This window comes from Juglans regia, chromosome 10, assembly GCF_001411555.2.
Source record: "Juglans regia cultivar Chandler chromosome 10, Walnut 2.0, whole genome shotgun sequence".
Classification (NCBI taxonomy): domain Eukaryota; kingdom Viridiplantae; phylum Streptophyta; class Magnoliopsida; order Fagales; family Juglandaceae; genus Juglans; species Juglans regia.
In genome coordinates, this window is record NC_049910.1 from 26,012,602 (window position 1) to 26,036,594 (window position 23,993).

The 23,993-nt window shown below is 38.5% G+C and overlaps 1 protein-coding gene across 4 annotated transcripts; it reads right to left on the reverse strand.

Moving 5' to 3' along the window:
• Positions 1 to 752: 752 nt before the first annotated feature.
• LOC109009965 lies at positions 753 to 23,241 on the reverse strand. Of its 4 annotated transcripts, XR_001999138.2 has the most exons (17): positions 23,045 to 23,241; positions 19,894 to 20,445; positions 19,548 to 19,824; positions 18,678 to 18,964; positions 10,867 to 11,049; positions 9,895 to 10,650; positions 9,677 to 9,771; positions 9,533 to 9,592; positions 9,358 to 9,446; positions 7,539 to 8,132; positions 7,356 to 7,430; positions 6,894 to 6,964; positions 6,736 to 6,793; positions 3,901 to 4,141; positions 2,565 to 3,683; positions 2,266 to 2,299; positions 753 to 2,102 (listed from the first exon to the last, which is right to left on the reverse strand). XR_001999138.2 is itself a non-coding variant. In XM_018990649.2 (15 exons), exons 2-15 carry the CDS (start codon positions 20,307 to 20,309, stop codon positions 2,968 to 2,970), a joined length of 3,918 nt encoding a protein of 1,305 aa, XP_018846194.2. In that variant the 5' UTR covers positions 20,310 to 20,445; positions 23,045 to 23,241; the 3' UTR covers positions 753 to 2,967. The 4 variants fall into 4 exon arrangements, 1 of the variants encoding a protein (XP_018846194.2); XR_001999137.2 differs by having other exon boundaries at positions 2,266 to 3,683; XR_001999139.2 differs by having other exon boundaries at positions 753 to 1,033; positions 1,948 to 3,683.
• Positions 23,242 to 23,993: the final 752 nt, after the last annotated feature.

Sequence of the window (23,993 nt, forward strand, 5' to 3'; positions counted from 1 at the left end):
AGTTTTGAACAAAGAGGAATTGAAAATGCCTGATCAGATGCACTCGAAGCAGGCTAGGGAATGACAAGGCACCTTGAGGATTGTTACTTTGTTGAACATCTCCGAGAGAAATTGGGAAGGGGAATATAAAGCCCCTCCCCAATTTTCTAGCTCTCTTTAGTTGAGTGATTCTTAGGCTAAGTTTAGATAGTTGAGTGATCTGAAATCACTCTACTCCTATTCAATATCATTACTTTTTGCTACTTTTTATTACTATTCACTACTTTTCAATATTTTATCATTACTTTTTCATCATTTTCTTACTATTATTTACAAATCATCTGAGATCACTTTACTACCCAAATGTAGCCGACTATGATTCATGTGACTGTTGCTTTTGAGAATTAAGTATTGCAACCCCACCACTGAAGAAACTTCTTAGAAAACTATCTATCCGAGAGAGAGAGAGAGAACATTGGAGAAACTTGTGAAATAATTGTTGAATTCACATGTGAGGGATTTATGCAACCTTTTAACTCTTCTGTCGTGCATGATATACGAGCTCTAACAGGGAGAGTAGCGTGTGGATCTCAATTTTCATATGCAGCTCCTGATAAGTTTGTCAAATCTTAGAGCCAAAAGAAACAAAGGAATTTTCATAATGGGTACGTTCTTTTCATAATGGAATTTTATTTGTATTTCTTCAAGGAAATAGCCATAATCACAAATTATAATCACTTTTGATACACAACCCATCACTAAGGAGGGGAAAATAAATGCATAAAATAAGTCTTATAGTATTAATTAAGCATTTAATATTGCCCAAACAATCTAAACAATAGTAAATGTTGTAAGACACACCTCATGTGTCTTATCTCTATACCACTTCATGCTCTCTAATTCAGGTAAGAATTTCAAACAATCCTTTTAGGGTTATATTATTGACTAGAAAAGTAATTATTGAAGGCTTTTGAGTCTTATCACTTGCACCACTGCTTGATACATCGGATCTACCAAACCAAGAGCCGGGTGAAGACGCACTCATGCAAGAGAACTGAAAAATCAACAAATTACAATGCGGAGTGGATCTTCAGATGCAATAATGGATGCAGTCTATTCCCATTACCACACTAAACAAATAAACTACTACTATCCACTATTGTCCACGGATTCTGCAGCCTTGTATTTGTTTCATCATATCATCTTGGAACATGAATGGTAAAATTCGAGCTAGAAAAGAATCTATAGGTGAAGGCATTGTTTCATGAGAACTGCTACAAACACAAAGAGATTATACAAAAATAAATCCACGAACTGACGTGGTTTCACGTGATCTATTAGATCTACTTTGCTCTAAGAGTAACTTTACAATCTGACGTTGGCATCAAAGCCACTTTAATTTGTAGATTTACTTTTGTGTAATTCCTTTGTAGCTAAAGTATTTCTCTTTGTTTCATATGACAAGCACCACCAAAGCCTAGTTAACAAGCCAACATAGGTCCTCACAAAAATGAGTTGCAAAACTAAAACCCACAGTGAAAGTCAGCTTCCGGCTTCACTGGAAAATGAGAAGATAAAATACTACAAGCTTGTCAGGCAAACAAAATAAACCATCATGCAGTGGGTTTGAAGTCTCAACGGCGTTAAAAATATTAACCGTATTTATGAAATGTGTATCAGTTATGATTTCGAGTTTTAGTCTGAAGCAAGAAAACAGTTTGGGGCAAGGCACAAGACCCAACCATACATACACAAGGCAAGCATTGAGAATGAACTGGGTGTCAATTTGAGTTGGACATTTCAAAAGATAAACCTCACTACTTTTAAGTCAAATTCCATGTGGCAAGGAGGCATAATCTTAATGTTTAAAGCTAGAAATAAATGCCTTTAACAAAATAAAGATAAATACTTCAGACCTATACTGAAACATGATTTGAGCCAACTGAAGGCTAGGGGTTAGAGATATACCTCGAAAATATAATACTGCATGCAAGTTAATAACAATTGAGAAGGTGGCCTAATCAGGTGAAAAATAAATCCTGCAGAGAAACTCCAAGTTGTGGATTACTAATTCCTGAGATGGGTCCAACCAATCATCATGAGCTTTAGTGCAAATAGAAACCCTGAAATTGTCACAATTACAACAGCAAATGTGACTTCCTGCAATTGGGCATGATCTTCCCATAGGAAATTATACCACATAACATAGCGCATGAACAATCCAATTCTACAGCATAAGACTTCCAAATACTAAAAGAAGAAGAAAGATGGCAAGAAAAATCTTACCATCGGCTAGACTGAGATTAGGATAACCAGAAACCTGAAAATACACCAAAAGGTAATATAGAGGAGGACAGAAACTGGTTGGAGAGCAGAAACAGAAACCCCCTTTCAATAATGATAACTCAGTCATGACTATAACCACATTTGTTAATTAATGAGTCCTACTATCTCAAGGAAAAAATCCCTGACGCACAGAGCCTACATTGTGAATACTGCATTCACCACAACTTCAGCTGTAGAGATGACAGAATGAGATAATTCATAAGAAATCAAAAAATAAAGGTATGAAAAGAAGGCAATACCTCATTATGAGCATGTCAGCCAGGAGATATTAGAACAAAAAGGATGATTTTATTAGAAATGTAAAATGTATGTACAGGAGAAGACCCAGTGTTCTCTCATCTGTGACAGCTACGTCCAGAGTCCAGTGTTTGCTACGAGATAATTGGTAGGACATACTAACTCGAACCTTGAACAAAAATTTACAGTCAAAGTCACCAACTTAACACAGGAGCAAAATCCAAAACATCCGAAAGGTTCACTTGAAAATCAACTTGTGCAAGAGTCTACGAAAGAATTTATGTAACCTAATTTTGAACTTGGTAGCCAAATGACTATTCATGTAACGGGTCATTTCTTGACAACAGCGACTTTGTTTTGTATGTCACTCGTATAATGAACAAGACTATACAAGTAAAAGCAACTTCAAACCATCATGTTTAAGTCTGAAAGGTCATCCATTGGAATTTCAAGACCCATAAAGTCATGATCTTGCAAACCCTCATCGTCAATGTTCAGCCATGAACCCAGATCCTGACCCTGGTCATCAAGATCATCAGGCACACCTAGTACATCCATTACCGGTAACTGTAGATTCGATAAATCAAGAGACTCAGGGTCATCCAATACATCCAAGCCAAGCCCATCTTTTTCCTTGACATGGCTACTTGTATTATCATTTGACTTTGATACAGAAGGCAATGCTGCTTTGGGTTGCTCTGATATCTTGCCGACAAGGCCATTTACGGAAACAGATAGTTGAGTCATTTTCTGCTTCGGCTTTGTTTTAGATTTCCTTTCCCCCTTAACATTTGATAAAGCAGGCCGACCAATCTTAGTAGTACCATTTATAGATGAAATCTCTCTGCTGTGTCCCTTTCCATCTCTATCCCTCTCACTTCTCTTTCCTTTGGCACTACTTAATAGAGAACTGCAAATGCCTGAGGGGGCACTTGAACTACCAATAGTACCACCAACATCATCAAGCAACAATTCCCTCTTCTTCACTCTGTTTGACCATGTATCTTCTCTAGTTTGTTCAGAGAAGTGATTTACAGGCAGAAGGGCATCCAAAGAATTAATATCGTGGTTGTCTGCATTCTTAATAAACTGCGAAGGGCTTTGCTGTGAACTCATGGATGCTGCAGAGAAACAAAAATAACAATCCATCACTGAATCATGCCACAGAACACAAAACAAAAGGACACAAGAAATCCAAAATCTGCAAACCGGCCCCAATATCTATGCCCTAGCAATCACTGAGGACATAAAAAATACTTGTTCAAAGACGTATGAAACAGTAAGCAGATCACCACTATTTTTCCCTTAAGGCATCGAAGGAGATACAAGAAAACCTACCTTCCAGAGAACGGATGCAGGTATATGGTTTGGTTGATTCACCCTCTGTAGTAGTATCCACCAGCCGTGCACCATTGAGATTGGAAGACCCAGAAAGAAATAAATCTTTAAATGAGGGTTCACTGAAGCAGCTCTTTCCTGTATCCTCAAATTTATGACATCGTTCCAATGTCCGTTTAACAAATGCTAATGCAGCTTGCTTAACCATTTTGTTACTGGAAATCTTCCCACCAGTGCCAGTCTATAAAACAACAATGGTGCTAAATTTAGTTTACCATGTATGCAATTGAACTTTCAGAAACAGAAGTGCGACCTCATTTCAATATATGATAGTCTCAGGCATGATAATAGATGAGGCAATAAAAACTAGTTTGTTAAAGAACATCTAGATGTCCTCGATGGAATTGCTAGAAAAAAAGAACACAAGAAAGCAAACAGAAAAAGAATACATAATTAAACGTGTGATGAATATACAAGTTGACCAATAATGCACAGAGAAAAGGAGGGGGGGAGAGAGAGAGAGAGAGAGAGAGAGAGAGAGAGAATAAATTTCAAACAGAAATCATCCACAATGGTCAGAATTTTAGATCAAAAGCTGCGGCTAGGAACTTGTAAAACCAGACAATGACCTTTTTTTAATTAGTGCTGAGACTTCACCAAAAGAAACAAAAGGCACAATCCAAGTATACAAGAAGTGTACAAGAAATACATCTGTCTAGAAGGAGAAAAGGAAATAAGAAAATTATGAAAGCTAAGCCCATTGAAGTCTATCAAAGGCATCCAAAGGAAGAGTGTTGGAAAAGAGAGGTTTGAGCTCCTCTAGCATATGTTCGGGGTCCTCAAAACTTCTATCATCCCATTCCCTCCAAATACACCATATTAGACAAGTAGAAGCCTTTTTCCACAGCTGCAATTTGAGGGCTGCCATTCTCCAGGAATTAAAAAAGTCCATTAGTGTTTTGGCCAAGCCAAACCAACCCGTCTGAAGAAGACTCCACAGTTCATTAACAATCTCACAATGCAGTAAACGATGATCAACAGACTCTGCACTCTCTTACACATGCAGCACCAATCAAGCACTACAATGTGTCTCCCGTCAGTTGTCGATGATGGGAATCTTTCCTAGAGAGGCTATCCAAGCAAAAAGTGCAGCTTGTGAAAGGACCTTAGTCCATATGCTCTTCCAAGAAAATGAGTTGTCATTATGAGAAGTAAGGGCATTATAGAGAGAGCAGGCAAAGAACATCCCTCTGGGTGGGAGCCCATAGAAGCTTGTCTACACCTCTTGTCTGAAACAAGTAGAATGTAGTAGATTAAAGAATGAGGTAAAGGCATCTATAACCCAATCATGGGCTGCTCTGATAAAGTTGACATTTCATTGATGGGAGCAATAGAGATTTCCATATGGTCAGTCAGCCACAGAAGCATCCTTAGCTTGTGCAACACTGAACACATCAGGTAAAGCATCCTTCAGAGCCTTTACTTTGGCCCCGTCTCCAACCACAAATCTAGTGTGATAAGAAAACTTCTCCCAACTCTTTATGAATTATCACACTCCAACAGCATAAGACCCTCCAACCTCGCGAAAGCACCAACTGCATCACATACTAGCATACTTAACTTCCACCACTGAAAGCCATAGGCCTCCCTTTCCATGGCAATGCCCCTTTTTAACAACTTTGCAACTGAACATCCATCACTGTAGTCTTCCAGATTTAAATTTATTGTTTTACCTAGTATAGGTATTTTGTATCTAAAGATAACCAAAAGGAAGAAAGTTCTCTTCGAAAGAATGTGTTTACAAACCTCAACTACCATTTTTTTCATGGGTTCCCTTGATTTGTTTAGCACCTCTCGAGTTTCATAAATACCACTCCAGTTGAGTCTAAGCAAAGTCTAACTATGACAAACAACTAAAAAAACTCCATTTTCCAGTAGCCTATAACCTGGGTTGTCCCAGGTGCTAGAATACAGACCCAAGATGCCTGTTGCAAATGACGAGCAAAGTCTCTGGCCAAAACCAAAGGCTTTGACCATTCAGTGCACATGGCCTTCAACATTGAACCAAAAATATGTCAATGACAATCAATCTTGAATCCATCACAACTACCTCAGGAAAACCATCATTAAATTTGAATATTTTTTTAATTGTAAGTCATGCATCAGCTCCATGATGGTTGTGCTTTACCATTAGGATAAGACATCTTTGCATTAAACAGAACAGTTTAAGGTTACTTGAGACACAAAATATATTGCATTTTCTCCTTTTCCATCCTTTTTTTCTTTTGGATGAAGTTTTTATCCTTTAGCCGACTGAGAGTACATATTTTCATCTTTACAAATGAAAAAAGTGGTAAACAATACTGCCCCTCTAAAGATGGGCAAATGGGAAAGCGATAAGATCATCCTTAGATGATGAATTTCAGGAAACCCTTCCAGAAGCTCATAGTACTCCACGAAATGCAGCGATATGGTACTTAACAAACATGGACGTGAAGGACTGAGACACTAAAACCATCACTTGCCTCTATCCTTCTCTGTTCTATACTTTCTACTTTGTTCTCTATAGTCAGCCTTCACACCTTTTACCGTAAATCCCAAATATCCCATTTCTTGCTTCAAGGGGCCGCCAACATCAACATTGCATTAAAGCCCCTTTCTTCTCCTTTTTCTCTCACCATATGCCAGTTTAGGTCTTCTTTTTTATGAGTATGTAACAGTTTAGCTCTTACTTAGGCCAGAAAAGCTTTAATATTAATCAAACGATTCAAACCAAAAAAAATGACCAATAACAAAAAAAAGATGAAAGGAGGGAATGATTATTAAGATGATTACCATATACTTTTCACAGGCCATTCCAACAAGTTTGTCAAGGGCACGCTCTTCAAACTCCCTACATGAGAATACAACATTTTTGTTTGCACCATGATAGTCAAAAGCATAAGTAAAAGAAAGAAAGAAATTCATCAGAAGATAAAGAAAAGAATTGTTACTTCTCTTGGAGATCTTTCATGGCTGAGGCAGATTTCAAAAGTCTATCTAGCAAGCCTTTCTTCTTCAAAACCTAGTGAATCAACATACAAATTCATTTGATGAATATCTTTAGAATAGAATTAGGTCATTGCAAGATGAAAAGTTCCAACTCAAAATAGTTATCTAAAATAAAAATAAAAACCAAACAAAATAAAACAAAAGCTCCAACTATAAACGAGTTCATGCAATATGAATATTCCTTCTTCTATTCAAACTCCAAATACTTTCTTCTGATTTTTTTTTCCTGATAAAATATCTTTCCAACCATAAAATCTGTTCAACCAAACTAGCCATAGGAATAGATCAAGTAGAATATAATGTATTCCATGCCAACCATACAAGGATGGGGATTTAAGAATGGACTCAAGGAAAAATAATGGTTATTGATTTGACGTAAGGGCCTTTGCAATGGTATCAAATACCTGTACTTGGTACTTCTCTTCTAATCTACTGATTTCATCACTGATTCCTTCATCCTCTATCAGTGCCATGTCAGGCTGAAAAGCAAACATGTAATCAAAACAAAACCTTAAAGGACCTATAACAATGCTACAACAGCAAAAAATGGAAAATTCATGCAATAATTCTTGTACAAGTGAACTTACCACAGGTTCTGGGAAAATACCAATACTTTGAACCTCCAGGAGAAGTTTTTCATTTAACCGCATATTATCATACTGAAATTCAGAACAGGCCATGCTAGACATCAATGAAAGGTCTGAATGTAAGTCGTTTGGGGAATGACCAAATGTTGAGTTCATCCCTGTGTTTAGGATGCCCACTATGTTGCTTTCAGGTTCATCATGCTCTGCCTCCCCAGTTATCCTAAAGCCATTAAAAGCAGTAGGCCCAACAAACTGGAAGCTAACAAATGACTGGTCATTCATATTATTAGATTCCAACTCTCCATCCAGCTCAAATTCAGAACCATACTCATTATATTTGAGGTCTTCATTTACACTTTTACAATCCTCCTCCGAAATTAGAGCTGCTATGAGCCTCTGACATAAGGGAATCAGACTATGATCCCCTGTACGTGGTACTAACTGTTCTGCAAGCAGTTCGATGCTTCTTGTTCCAGTAGAAAGCCCCATCTCTATCTCATGCTCAATCAACCCATATCCATTAGGAACAGCACAGCAACCAACTACACTAGAATGAAGTGGAGTTGGCGTAGGAGCAGAGGAATCAAGATTTCCCTAACAGATGAAGAGAAGTAATAAAATTAGAAACGCTGATTACCATGAAAGGATTTTACCTCAGAAAATAGTAATAGATCTAAGCCTTGAGATGCACACAAAAAAGATAACTTATGTAAATATATCAATGTGTATATGTGTGTGGCGGGAGGGTAATGCTTAATAGACTAACTTAAGAGACCATAGCACAGGAAACTCCTTGAAGTACAACAGCTCGAAACTCTCTGAAACTAGTGCATTACATCTTCTGTTATAGTCTATATACAGCAAATTCCCAGAGGTTAAGCATTGCACTTTTATATCCATAGGCAGCATTTAAAACTCTCGAATATAAGCTTCTATCCATTGCAGCATTTGCAATGCGCTATCCCAGATATTAAATATCATTAACCCCGGAAAGAGTTAATGCACTTACTTATTAAAAAAGAATGAGTTAATACATCACTCTTTTCTTTTAATCGGTAAGAGTTTATACAACACTCAATAAAATTCATATCTCATTTAGGTTAGAACATTGAAAAAGGCAACACTCTATATAAACCCATACATAAAAATCCATATACTACATAAGACTCACCTAGTAATTAAAATGAAATTCAAGACCTAAAACTATGGCCCATGACCAACAACTATAGAACTACAAAAGCACCATCGACTCTAGTATTATAGAAGAAAATAAAGCATTATTGACCTAATTAATTACCTTTAAGATTTCTTTGACCAAAAGTGCTTCTCGCTTGATTTAGCCATAGCCTTAGACTTTGAAAGAGGAGTTTTCAACTAACCATTGACTAACAGTGCAATTGAGATCCTTTTTAAAGGTCTAACCAAATTGGATGGTCCACTGCAAAGAAAGATAGCCCCAACATTAAATGCTTGTGGGGTACAAACAGCATTAAATGTTGTAGGGCCCACACGATTTGTATATCTCTCTCCATAATTGGACCATCCAATTCAGTCAAGCAGTTGGAGAGGATCTCTATTCATAGTTGTGCTATTACTAAAATAATTTACTAAAATAAGATATGAGTTTCTTATCCAGTAATCACAGATGAAAATATTAAAGCCTGCTGGGTACCTTCTTACTAACTTGTTAGCATACAAGATGAAAATTTATACCGCGAACTTCATCCATACCACATTTTTAACAATACAAATATCTATCTGTCAGTAAGAGTAAGATATCTCATATAATCTATAGAAAACAAAAAAGGCGGTCCATTACTTGTTGCTTTAAGAATGCAATGTCTGCTTCAGATATGAAACCAAAAAACGGCTCCATCTGCCTCCAAAAAGGGCTTGTAAAGGCACGAACTGCAGTAACAAATGAATCAATAAACCCAAAAAACTACAAAATTGTGCCCAAAAGATGGGTGCAAAATTTTTAGTGAGAACATTACCTTGATTAATAACAGCATTTACAGCAGCCAATAGCTCGTCATTCCCATCGTCTGACCCAACTAAATAAGGTAAAACCAAAAGTGATTAGGGTACAATAAATTCAGGGCTCATACATATTTACTTAAAAAGTCAAAACCAAATACCAAGAAAATCTGCTGATGCGTTGGTCGTTGTCTGCTTTTGCCGTGCATAGGCCTTACGGTCTGAAAGTTTCCTCGTTGGTGGACGACCTGCCTTGCTGAGTAAAAGAATCCATACAAACTATTAGATTGCAATGTAAGTGCCCAAGATTGTTCGACTACAAAATGAGAAAATTTGTTAAGAAAACAAGAAATATATATTTAGGACGCAAATGCTTGACCTTTCAGTCTTATCAAACCCAAGCCTTGCACTCCTGAGCTGTTTTGCTGTTCCCACGTTCCCAATCTTCTCAACAGTCATTGGCATGAGAGACCTTGTAGAAGTTAAACCTCGCCCAGTCCTACCTTGCCTACGAATACCATCTCCAAGATCGTCCGCAGCAACTGGCTTAGTCTTTCTTGATGACAGGACTAATGTTGAAACCTTTTGTACACTCTGCCCACCCTTCTCATCTATCTCATCAGACTTTCTACACTTATCTCTGGATTTAGTTTCCACAGCCCCTGACTCCTCACTTTCAGATAAGGTGGCTGAAGACAAAGGATCACTTTTTAATTTCACTCGCTGAGGAGAACTGCCAGGCAAGCGTCTGGCAAGCCCCAACCCAATTTCACTACCAGCAATATCAGATCCGGCATCCGGAGCAGGAGTTTCATCATTACTAGAAACAATAGGAGGAACAAGATTTGTTCGTCTAGCAGTTCGGGAATTCTTCTGTGGCCTCTGGCCAGCCCAGTGAACAGGTGGGGATGAAGACCGTGTTGATGCCATTCGTTTTCGATTATTGGGTCCAACAGCAGCAGGGGGCTTGTTCGAACAACTAGAAAGCTCCCAATCACTAGGAACATTTGCTCGATGGACAACAGGGGACAACTTGGGTGCAACACCTGAACTTGATCTTGGAGCTCGAATAGATGCATTCATTTTCGCATTTGAGGTAGGACTGGCTGAATTAAGATCGTCACGAACATTTGTCCTAAGCATGCACAAGAGAAAAAGAGTCAAAATCATAGTATGGTTAAGATAAACAAAATCGCCAGAAGTAAACTAAAGGCTCAGCAAAAAGAAACTATATGAACACAAATTCAAAGAAGAGAAAAATATTTGACCTAAGAAGTACTTGTAATTATAATGTGCATAAGATAGACAAAATGACCCCAAAAAAACTCGAAAAAAAGGATGCTATACATACTTATTAACAGCTCTGGCATTAACCCTTTCCTTATCTGAACCCAGAGGGCGATCTCTCCTATCATTCATGAGGGAACCATAGTCGGGGTCAGTCCTAGGAATGGAGGAACGCATGCCCAAGCCAGTCTGTTGTGAGATACCATCTGACTTTCCAACTCCGACAGCTCCATTAAGGACTGGAGGCCTACATAAAGAAACAGATTAATATCACCTCTCAACAATTATAAAATACAATCGTCAAAATTAAATCAATTCAAATTTGTTTCATGGACTTGAATTATATTCAAACACTCATGAGCAATTAATATCGAGTCAAATTGGACATGAAAAGGCTTTTGATCATGTCAATTGGGATTTTCTTCTTTACTTGCTTGGGAGATTTGGATTTGGGGAGAAATGGTGCTAGTGGATAAGACATTGCATTTCGACACAAAGAAGGTGTTAAATAGTCATGGTAATAAATCATACCCCTGGAAATGCATTTGGAAAGCTAGAGTGCCCAGTAAAGTTGCATTTTTTTGCTGGCTGGTGTCGCTGGAGAAAGTTTTAACTACTGATAATTTGAGGAAAAGGGGTTTGTATGTGATGGATTGGTGCTTCATGTGTAAAAAAAGATGGCGAATCTGTTAACCACCTGTTTCTTCATTGCGAAATGGTGACTGCCTTATGGAATGAGTTATTTACAAGGGTAGGCATTGCTTGGGTGATGCCTTTTCATGTGGTGGATTTCTTGGCTAGTTGGCCAGGTGCTGCGGGATGTGGATGCAATAAAGCTGAGTGGAGGATGATTCCTTCATGTTTGTTCTGGTGTCTACGGCTAGAGAGAAATGGGAGGTGCTTGAAAGATTGTGAACGCACAATGGGGGAATTTAGGGATTTTTTCTTTAGCACTTTAAACTTTTGGGTGAACAATCTAGTGAGGGATATGAATATTTGTAATGCTTTATTTTAATTCTATTTTGCTTTAGTTTGTATTTAGGTGTATTCTCTTGTATACTTCCTATATACTTGGGTATGCCTATTTACTTGGAATAAAATCTCTTATTACCTATCAAAAAAAAAAAATTATATTCAAAACTTGCAGAAAGTTGACCAATCACCATTGCTAAGTCGAAAGGTCAGAACATCCAAACAGAAATTTTATTGGGACAATCCTCAACATCATGTTCTGTCTATTAGCATCCATTAGTATGGTATCATTGAAAAAATATATTTTCTGACACAATCAAAATCTGAGAATCATATAAATCAAAGATGCACCCTTTAGACTATAGTTCTGCACAAAGAAGCATAACCCTAACTGTCCTAAACATCAATACCAAGCATGGAGGTGGTTTCCATAACATTTGCTTTGATGGAAGTCTAAATAAGGACAATACAGCACTGAATGATCATAAGCAGAACACATAATAAATGAATTGAACATAAAAGAATACACAAAAATACCAACCATAAGTAGGTGCCATTACTCCCTGGATTCTACCCTATTGCCTTCTCAATTAATTTCCACTTTCAAGAATGAGAAAATCCATAAATAAAAATAAATTTCCAACTAAAACTACCGTAAAATAGACCACCCCCCCAAGTCCAATTCCTTTTAAAAAGCTTAAGAGTCCCTAAGAAGAATTAAAATAATTTCCTAGAGGAAAAGGATACTTTTTTTTTTTTATAAGTAATAACTTTATTAATAACAATGTAATAGGCATAGCCCGAGTACACAGGGAGTATACACAAGAAACACCTAATACATTCTAGAACTTAGAAAAACGAAGACAAGAACGCGTTTACATCCCCTCCCTTCATTACAATAGCAGAGAACCAGCTAATTAGAGTGCTTATAAAAAACTTCCAAAATGCATCTCTATTGCGTTCCCGATCATTAAAGCACCGCTCATTTCTCTCCCACCAAATACACCACATAATACACAAAGGCAGCATTTTCCAAGCAGCTGCCACTTGGGGACAAGTATGCATTTGAAAGTTAGTCCAGCATGTTAGGAAATCGACCACTGCTTCTGGCATAACCCAGCACAGCCCAACCTTTCCAAACACACCATCCCATAGCACTTTAGCCATTTCACAATGAAGTAGTAGGTGGTTTGCTGATTCCGCTTCTTTCTTGCACATAAAGCACCAATCCACAACAATCATTCCACGCTTCCTCAGGTTGTCAATAGTCTGAATATTCCCTATTGCTGCTGTCCATACAAAAAAAGCCACTCTTGACGGAACATGAGCCTTCCAAATCCTCTTCCAAGGAAAGCCAATATGGTGCAGATTAAGTATCACTTTATAATAAGACCGAACTGAAAACTTCTTGGAGGCTGTTTGATTCCAACAAAGTTGGTCCCTGCCCTGTCTTCTTAACACCACTGAATACAACTGTCTAAAAAATTCAGTAACCTCCTCTACTTCCCAATCCTGGACAGATCTGGAGAAGCCTACATCCCAAAGCACCACTCCATTGGAAGATACCATCACGTCGGAAACTGAAGCTTGCTTATTAGTTGCCAACCTGAAAACAGCCGGAAATGCTCGAAACAATTCAATATCCCCACACCAAACATCAGACCAAAATCTGATTTTTGAGCCATCACCAACCGAGAAGTTAACTTGTTTTAGGAAGCGACCCCAACCTTTCCTAATAAACTTCCATAGACTCACTCCATACGAATCCCTACTCTCCATGGTACACCATCCTCCCCAATCACTACCATACTTGCAATCAATCACCCCCCTCCACAATGCTTCCTCTTCCCCATGATATCTCCATAGCCACTTCCCCAACAACGCCTTATTGAAACTACAAAGACTATGAATACCCAGACCTCCATCAGCAATCGGACGGCAGATTTTTTTCCAGCTTACTAAGGGAATTTTGATCTCCTCTCCCAAGCCTCCCCAAAGGAAATCTCTATATAATTTTTCAATACGATTGGCCACACCAACTGGTAAAGGGAATAAAGAAAGGAAGTAAGTAGGAATATTAGAGAGAGTACTTTTAATAAGAGTAATCCTACCCCCTTTAGATAAGTAAATCCTTTTCCAAGCTGCCAACTTCCTCTCTATCTTCTCGATCACTCCATCCCAAATGTGTTTGGCCTTAAAAGATGCCCCTAACGGTAATCCGAAGTATTTTATGGGCAGCAAAGTAACTTTACACCCCAGAAATTCAGCCAAGTGATGAATATTATGAACCTCTCCCACCGGTACCAATTCCGATTTACTTAAGTTCACTTTTAATCCCGAGATGGCTTGAAAACATAGCAGGACAGCCCTCAAAATTTGAATTTGTTCCCCAACAGCCTCACAAAAAATGAGATTATCACCAGCGAAGAGCAAGTGTGATATAGTAGAGGGGCCACTAGGATTGGTTCCTACTGAAAATCCCGAAATAAATCCTTCTCCTACCACTGCCTCCACCATTCGACTCAAGGCTTCCATAACAATGTCAAACAAGAAGGGAGATAAGGGATCCCCCTGCCTCAAACCTCTAGAACTCGGAAAATACCCACAAGGCTGCCCATTAACAAGAATAGAAAAGCGAACTGTTGAAATACAGTGACTTATCCAGCCACACCACTTATCACCAAAACCGCATCTTCTAAGCATATACAAAAGAAAATTCCAATTTACATGATCATATGCTTTTTTCATGTCCAACTTACAAAGGACCCCCGGAGCCCCTTCCCGTATGCGGCTATCTACACATTCATTTGCAATCAACACCGAATCTATAATTTGTCGTCCTTTAACAAAAGCGTTTTGAGAATTGGAAATGATCTTCCCCATCACTTTGCTCATTCTATTTGCTAACACCTTTGAAATAATCTTATAGACACTACTTACCAAGCTAATCGGGCAAAACTCCTTCAACTCCGAAGCACCCACTTTTTTTGGAATTAATGCAATAAAAGTGGCATTCAAACTCTTCACAAACTTCTGAAACTCATAGAATTCATGAAAAACTTTCATCACATCCTCCCGCACAAAGTCTCAACATTCCTGAAAAAATGCCATAGAAAAGCCATCCGGCCCGGGAGCTTTGTCTCTCCGCATTCCACACACCACCCGATGCACCTCAATCTCTTCGAACGGCCTTTCCAGCCAGCTTTTTGAAGAAGCATCTACCGCTGCAAAGTTCAATCCATCTATCTTAGGTCTCCAATCTTCCATCTCACTAAGGAGGGAACTAAAATACTGCACAACATGCTCTTGGATCTCAGCCGGTGATGTAAGGAGATTATTTTCAGCTCTTAGCATCTCGATAGCGTTGTTATGTCTATGAGAATTAGCCATTTTGTAGAAGAAGCTAGTACACTTATCCCCCTCTTTGAGCCAAAGAATTCTAGACTTTTGCCTCCATGATATTTCTTCCCTCAAAAGAACCCTCTCAAGTTCTATTTTTACTTCATTCAACCTAGTCAAACTCTCCTCACCATCCCCATCAGCTTCCAAGGATTGGAGCTCATCCCAAAGGGTTTTTTTCTGCTGCTCAACATTCCCAAAAACCTCCTTGTTCCAAGTCTTCAAATCAGCTTTTAAAGCTTTAAGTTTACAAGCCAAAACAAAGCTAGGAGTCCCCACAAACTGGTACAACAGCCACCAATTTTTTACCATATCGACGAAGCCCTCCACTTCTAGCCACATATTCTCGAATTTAAAGTGTCGTTTGCCCTCATGAATACCCCCACACTCAAGAATAATGGGGAAGTGATCCGATCCTATCCTTGGGAACCGTTTTTGGCACAACTTCGGATAATGAGCTTCCCACGACGATGAAACTAAAAATCTGTCTAGTCTTGAACTGCCTCTAGAGTTGGACCACGTATGTTCACCCCCCACCAACGGCAAATCCAGCAATTCCAAGTCGAAAATCAACTGTGAGAAAGCCTCCATTGCTGCAGTTATTGAAGAAAGACCCGCCCTTTCACTTGGGAAACGAACAATGTTGAAATCCCCACAAATGCACCAAGGAAGATCCCACATAGAGTATAACCCTGAGACTTCATCCCACATCAGGATCCTATCCCAATCCCTAATGGGACCATAAACACTTGCTAATGCCCACGACCACCCATCTTCCACGTTCCTTAAAACACATGCCACCAAGTAATTTCCAATACACTCTTCTACCATCTTGACAACTCTACTATCCCACATGACTAAGACTCCACCAGAAGCACCTGAAGAGGCTAGATAAGACCAGCCTACAAATGAACCTCTCCACAAGCTACTAATAACATTTCTGTCCACATTAACTAATTTTGTTTCTTGAAGACAAACAACATCAATCTTCCAGCTATGAATAATAGACCTGATGCGAAGGCGTTTATTGACATTATTGAGCCCCCTTACATTCCACGACATAATTTTAGGCTTCATTAACAGATATGGCATCCCTCCCCTTAAATCGGTTCCTCCCTGAGGTACCCTCCTTATTGTCGTAATTAATGGAACAATGTAATCTTCTCAACTCCCGCTTCTTTTTCATAGAAGACTGCTCTACCGTGGACCGACCAGCTTCAATAGCAACTAAAAGTGCCCTCAGTTGATCTTCATACCCCTCATAAAAGAGACCCACACAGCTTTGAATTTTCTCCACTTGTTTAAAGACCCAATCTGAGGTTTCCTCCGACACAATCTGAAGAGGAGTCATTTGTAATGGAGATGAACTATCCATCTCCTCCTCATAAACAGCTACTTCGAGTTCTGGCACCAAAACCATCCTAACTTGCTCTTCCAGCTCTTCTAAACAATTACCCCTCAGCTCTTTCAGACCTTCCAGCTCATTTTGACGCTCAGAAGCCTCGCCATATTCCCCAACCTCCCTCATATGGGTGAACATAGATGTCAGAACCTCACACTGTCCCTCAACATCCTCAACAATTTCCCCTGCCTCCCTTTCTAGAACATGGTGGACCACCTGAAGCTCCTCCGAAGCTTCCATTGTGCCTATCGGCATATTCTGTGCCAATAGTGGAAGGGTTTGTGCTGATATCGACTCCGAAACAAAGTCTCGGTCTTGAGCCGAAACTGTCTTGCCTTTGCTCCCGAGAGAGACAACTTTACTCCTCATGATTGACTTCGGGATCTCCTTCACTACTACCTTCGACTGAGTCTGTGTAGGAGCCAAGTCATTTGATTCAGATCTTACGGCAGAACTGCCTAGTTTTGCCCCTCCATGCTTAACAGCCTCTGCTACAGGCGGTATTACTTCCAACGAAGCTACGAGAGCCTGCGTCGACACCGTCTGAGGCTTCGCCGACGTCAGAGGCACTGACCCACCCACCTCTAAGTCCGCCCCGAACAGCGGCTTCTTCCTCCACACCAGAGCTTTCGGTTGGTTGGGCATGGATCCGGAATTAGGTTTGGGCTGAGCCTTGTCTGCATCTTCAGACTCCAGTCCACTCCCCAGGCCCAAATTCGAACCCATAACACCTTTACCCAAAACGCACCGTATCATCCCATTGACTCTAACAGCCATCTCTTCCAAAGCTACATGCATATCCCGCAAATCCTTCAAAATATCCTTATGCCCATACTCGCCTCTGCCATCACCTTCCCGTCTCTGTGCACCTACCCCAACAGGAGCTTCCTCTACTCTTTTCAAGCCTGCCGAAGCAAAGTTTCCCCCCTCTCGCGGTGTCTGTAGAGCCTCCAAGTAAGACCGAGCTACTGTTGACGTCGAAGAAGGAAGATTTCTCCCCTTAACACCTTTGTTACTCACCTCCCTTACGACTGCTGCAAGCCTCCTCCACCCCATTCCTTCCCTTTCTCCAGGGATAAAGATGAATCTCCGACGCCCCTCTCCACTATATTCCACTAAGGCCAAGAAACAACCACGGGAATTGAAGCTCTTCTGTGCGATGTATCCACTGTTACCATCTCTGTAAGCAGAATAAAACACCTTCCTTCCATGCTGAGAACATTCCCTCCAAGGCCCTTAAAACCCAGCATGCTGTATCCCAGCCCAACTTCAATGTTTGCGATCCTTTCCAACCCCTCTCCGTGATAAGCACTTCACGCCCCTCCCTCCTTATCTCAAACACCTTCGATTCAATAGCAATCTTTCTCATGACTAAGTTAAGCTCTTACAAGTTCTTACTCATCCAGACTTCCGACCCAAAGATGATCCAGAAGCAAGGACAGAAGATCTAAACACCCAACTTAACTACATGCTACACAATGAACTACCACCAATGAAGGCCCTAACCAGAAACAAGGACAGGAAAAACCAAGAAAAGAGGAGAAACAAAAGAAACCAGGAAAAACAAAGGAAAAGGATACTAAAAAACACATTATGCACGATTTACTGGGGTTGTCTTGTATGTCGAAGTTTCGGCTTCGACCCTTGGAAACAATTGAATTGTATTGATGGTCTTGCTGATGGAGGTAGCTGGTCTTGCTGATAAAGATGTACCTTTTACTGAAATTTTATTGTTTCTTTTCTCTCACTTATAAAAAGAAAAGAAAGAAACAATGCCATTGCATAAAAAAGAACATCTTTATCAGCAAGACCATCTACCCCCACAATATCCTCAGTGGGAGGCTTGAAGATATGATTGTGAGTTCATATACTATGAAAAGCACTCTTGAATTTTTCTACTATTCAGTCAAGGCTCCAAATGGCTATACAGGCCATCTGTACCCAGGGCCAAGCATTCCCAAGCTTCTTACTGGGAACAAATAAATAAATTCCACAACAAAATACCAGCTAAATGAACCAGCACTGCCTATTGGAAACTACTAATAGATGTAAGGGTTCAAAATGTCGCCATGGGCAAATGTATGAAAATTAATAAGTCATACCTGAAACCATGGGATTCATTACTTAACCTCGACCGAGCATCAGCAACAGGCCTTTGCTGTATTCCCTGTTTAGCATCCCGGTAGCCATCAATTGGTTTAGTTGACACTGTACTTGGAGAAACATCTGGCTTTATCCCAGAACGTTTTTTCTTCATTTTTGACTTTTCCCAACCATCGACACCAATAGGTCGTGTTCGATCCTCAGCCTGAACTGCACCACTATTTGCAAGCCTTTGCATTTCCCTTTCTCTATCTATAGCCCCAGATAGCCTGACATGAGCATTACTCTGCACATCCATCTATATTTATTAGAATCTCAATCAGTCATATCTTGGAGGAATAAAAATTCAGGTAATGCATGTTACCCAAATTTTGGTTCAACAAAAAACAATACATAAAGCAAGAAAATCCAGCATTACATGGTATACATAACTTAGAGAGAGAGAGAGAGAGAGAGAGAGAGAGAGAGGTGCACAAGTAAAAACATGCAATCATATACACATAAACTCAAGAATCTACAGAGTAGACAAGGCACCTGTTAAAACTGAGGTAAAATAATATTATATATACACACACACATATATAAACAACAATAAGGGAAAAAAGTCAAAACTAGGCAACAAATTGTATGGAAATAGTTGACTGAAATCCTATATATTATGGAAGTAATGTATGAGTATAAAGGTATAAAAGCATGATCTGCGCCAACAACCATATTGACTGCTGGTGATTGTCAAAAGGAAAAAGGAAACAGAAAAAGTAACATGCTGCAAAAAGTAATATGACAACTAAAATAGTTTTGTTATGGGTTAACAACAAAAAAAGCTGCTGGAAGATAATTAAATAAGACATTCATCCCAAGTTACTTACTCGCACATCAACCAAAGAAGTTCGAGTGCGCTTGTTCGGCACAACATTTTTAGGTCGTTCTTCCAATTTTTGCTGCTCAAGTTCAAAACCACTGGTGGCAGCATGACTCTGATTTCCGATCTTACCTACACTTGGCCCCAGGACAGACCGATCACTTGATAACATACTAGACCGGTCATTAGAAAAACCTTCTAACCTGGATCTCTTCTTTGATGGTACGGCTGGGAAAAACTTGTTGAATACAGATAATGATTCATTGAAAGTTTTCATACGTTCCCTGGTAAGTATAAAATTGTTATAACTAATAACAACTTCAATCTCAAATTTAGAGGATATAAAAAACTACCTCGCCTTCGCAGAACTTTCACGCAGACCAGCCTTTACTCTTTTGACTTCCTCTGGTAATGGAGATGATAGCAGCTTCCCTTTTAAAGAACCAGATGAAGAATCATCTGGTGAAGCGCTAAGTGCAAGACTCACATGTCGTTTAAAGTCCACTTGACGATTAGACTTATGCTCTGCAACCAGCAACTTTGGATCAAAACGCAAGCATTGGAAGAAGTTCATAACATCGCCTTGTGTTGCTGCAGAACTGCTTCTCGACATGTTCGGAAGAGAAGATAGAATTGGATTCTCCATGTTCTCCCGAAAGCTACCCGATCTATCCAATGGAGCAGCTATGTGGGATCCACGCTGCCCACTGGTGTATAACGGTCTATCCGGGCTACCAGAAGGTAGATCAAACTTGCTAGATGTTGCCATTGCATTAGTTTCCACACAGCCTCTGTGTTACAAACCCAGAAAACAGAGTGGTGCATGACAAAGTTGTGATACTACAGCACATAAAGGCCAAATTTTTGCCAATTTTTATAATTACCACTTGATGAGAACACTGCTCCTGCAATGGAGAAACCAAATACGAATCCAAATTACATGACATACACGGCCTCCACATTTTAAGTTACTTAATGCTTGAAATATAACGTGAAATGAACCAAGTATCAAAGTTGAATAAGAAGTATGTTTGAGGTCCAAATGAACCACCAATAGTTAAATGGAAAATATGTTTGAGCATGCACGTGTGTATATAATTATCAATAGAAGTATCTTTGAGAATAAAGAAAAAAATATAAACCAATATTGCAGATACCATAGAACTCCTAAAATCTATGATATCCAACCAGTATCAAACTTTCATGATCGAAGACACAAGGGACTAGAGTATCCTCCACATACACACACACACAGCATGATATAATAATAAATGAATATATTGCCAATGTACACCCTAGAAATAAAATAAAAAAAATGATGCAGCAATAAACCAGCACTTGTCTTTCAGGATATACAGCTGAATGCTAGAGGGGATACTTTCAAAAACAAAGACGGCCAAGTTAAGTAAATCCTTTAAACTTCAATGTACCAGTTCTTCTTCACTGTGTGCTACCTGTAGCTTTTAACAAATTCCTCTCTTCTATGTTTTCTTGTACTGTTACTTGTTTGTCCCAAGTACTCTTTGCTATTCACTTTTTTATTTAACCCATGGCATTTCCATGCCCCAGAAAATTTAGGGCAGGTTTGGGGCACAAAACAAAACACAAAATTCTCATCTCATCTCATCTCATCTCATCTCATCATTACACCTTTTCAAATCCCCATATAAAATATAATAAACAATTCAACTTTTTCAAATCCCAATACACATTTTTCAAATTCCAAAACAATAATAATATTAAAACATAATATTTTAAACTTCAAAACAAAACACAAAATTCTCATCTCACCCCCCAAACCTGCCTTAGTTGCAGCATCTCTGAATTAAACTTAAATATTACCCATACACCCGAAAATAATTCAAGAGTGACTCGTAATCAAATTCTCTCTCAAATTTTGCAGGGTAGTTGCTTTATGTTCTTTTGGCAGATCATAGTTTTGTGGCTCTTTTTTTCTTGTTTCTAATTGATGATAAGAAAGTGAGCTTAACGTGATGGTATTTTTTTTGTTTTTTTTTTATAGGTAATCATAGAGATTTTATTAATAGAAAAAGGCAAAGCCCAGGTACACAGGTAGTATACATGAGAAAAACCTAGCTAGGGTTTACAACATTGTGATGGTATTTTATGATAAGCTTGTTAGTTCTTTTTTTGAAGATGTTGGCTTACTTTGACTGGCCAAATCTTCAAATAGGGTTCCAAGACTATGAAACCACTGGATGACTGGAGTATTCACATTCTGATCCTTGCATAAATATATATATATATATTTATATATTAGTTGGGACTCATATAATATGTAATTAAATTCAGATATAAGGGCTTGCATGCTGCATTGATAATAAAGGGAATCAACAACCTCAACTTAAACCTTGAAATACTTTACTGTGACAGCGTAAATTTACAACTCTCTCTCCCCCCACCCCTTCACGTAGGAGGGCAAAACTTTTTTTGATAAGTAAAAATATTATATGTATCAAAAGGAGTAACCAAGTACACTGAATGTATACAAGAAAACACCTAGCCCATAATAGAAAGCCTCTAATGACCCAAAAAGCCCGTGAAAAACAACCCAAAATACACCAAGCCCGACCTCATCTCATCTCATCTCATCATTACAATTTTCTCAAATTCCCACATAAAATATAATAAACAATTTAACTTTTTCAAATCCCAAAACAATAATAATATTAAAAAATAATATTCTAACAATATTTTATTCAACTTTCATCTAAAACCATCTCATCTCATCTCACTATCCAAACGGGGAAAACAATTAAATGAGCCAAAGCAAAAAAGGGAAAGAAATAAAAAAAAATACCCAATTGCAGGCTCCCAAACAATGGCTGCAATTTTTTACTAGCTTATGACATAAAGTACAGTAAAACTATCCCAACTGATATAGCTAGTGATAATTAATTTAAGGAAAAAATGCCACCTAAGTATCAGTAAGGAAGAATATCACTTTTTTTCAATGATCTTTCCCAATTCAAAAATAAACCTCCACTCTTTTATTTTGAGCTACCATTTCCCTCAAGTTCACTTCCCTGGTTAAACTATTATCCACTAGAATTGCGCCCGATGACAGCACAACAAAATATTTTCCAATTTTTATCTATATCTGATTGTAAAATTTCCTCCATTCCCTAGGATCATGCTGATAAAGTCTCAAAAGACAATTGATAGTTTCACATACACTTTAGCCACTCCATAAGTTTGAAAGCACTGTTTTCTTTTTAATCTTTATTTTTTTTCCCAATATCAATTCATTGAACAGAACTTAAAAAATAAAAATAAAAATAAAAAACCCCAAACCAATCCCAAACACCAAAAAACATCTTGGACAAAAAAAGGGTAAACCCTAGAAGTCGAATCAACATGAAACTCCAGAATATGAAACCATACTATACATTGAATTAAGCAAAACAAAAAACTTCGAGGAAGAAAAAAAGTAACCCTAGAAGTAATATCAGCATAGATTAATATAGACAGGGATTTGTATACCTTCTCAATTGTGGTAACGGTGACGCTACTCGTTCTCGAGCTGCGACGATTCCGAGATTTATAGATTCAAGAACTAGTTCCGAAGTGGAATATTTTAGAGACAGTAATGAGTTTGGAGCTCGATATCGAAGGTTCGTGCAAAGCTATGGAGGACGAAGGCAGCCGTGTGTTTTGATCGGCAATGAATCGGGCTATAAGTAAAATACTGTCATGCCCATGTTTGGTTTCGTTGAGGATTTTAGAGTAGTAGCTCAAATAGGGGTATTATTGGAATTAGAAGAGTTGAGCCGGCTTAACCAGCTCCCCAGTTTTACATGTGACTAATCTCTTTTTTTTTTTTCTTTTTTTTTCTTTTTTTTTTGTAGAGAAACATGTAGTGCAGACCGGCAGAGGTACACGCGATTGTGTGCTAAAATCAATGTCGGATTTATTGCATCAAAGCAAAAACAATGTGAAATTCATTCATCAGGCCTGAGAGAGGCTACTAATAAGTTGGAAATGCATTATGGATTCTTCCATGAGAAATCTTTTCGTATGTTCTAATTTATTTCACTCACTTTATTATCTTGACGTATTAAAAATGTAAATATAAAAAAGTAGATAAAATCTAAAGTTTTCATTTTCATTTTTTTGTATTGTCCGCCGTCATTTTGTTTTAAATTATTTTTAATAAATCATGTGGCATCATGTCACTTTAAATTAACAAAATGAATAGTATAAATTAAGGTGCATCATGTCGCCTCTATCTCTTCTTTTCTTCTTTCTCCACTCTTCTTCTCCATCTCTTTCTTCTCCTCTTCTTATCTTTTCTCTATGTGCAAATTCAAAGCTTAGCCATGGGTCTTCTCCTCTCCCTAGCTAGGTTTGTAGATTTTTTATTATGAAAATGATCGAAAGGCTAGTTTAGATATGTAGATTTGGTACTTAGTGATATCAACTTAGTCTGAGT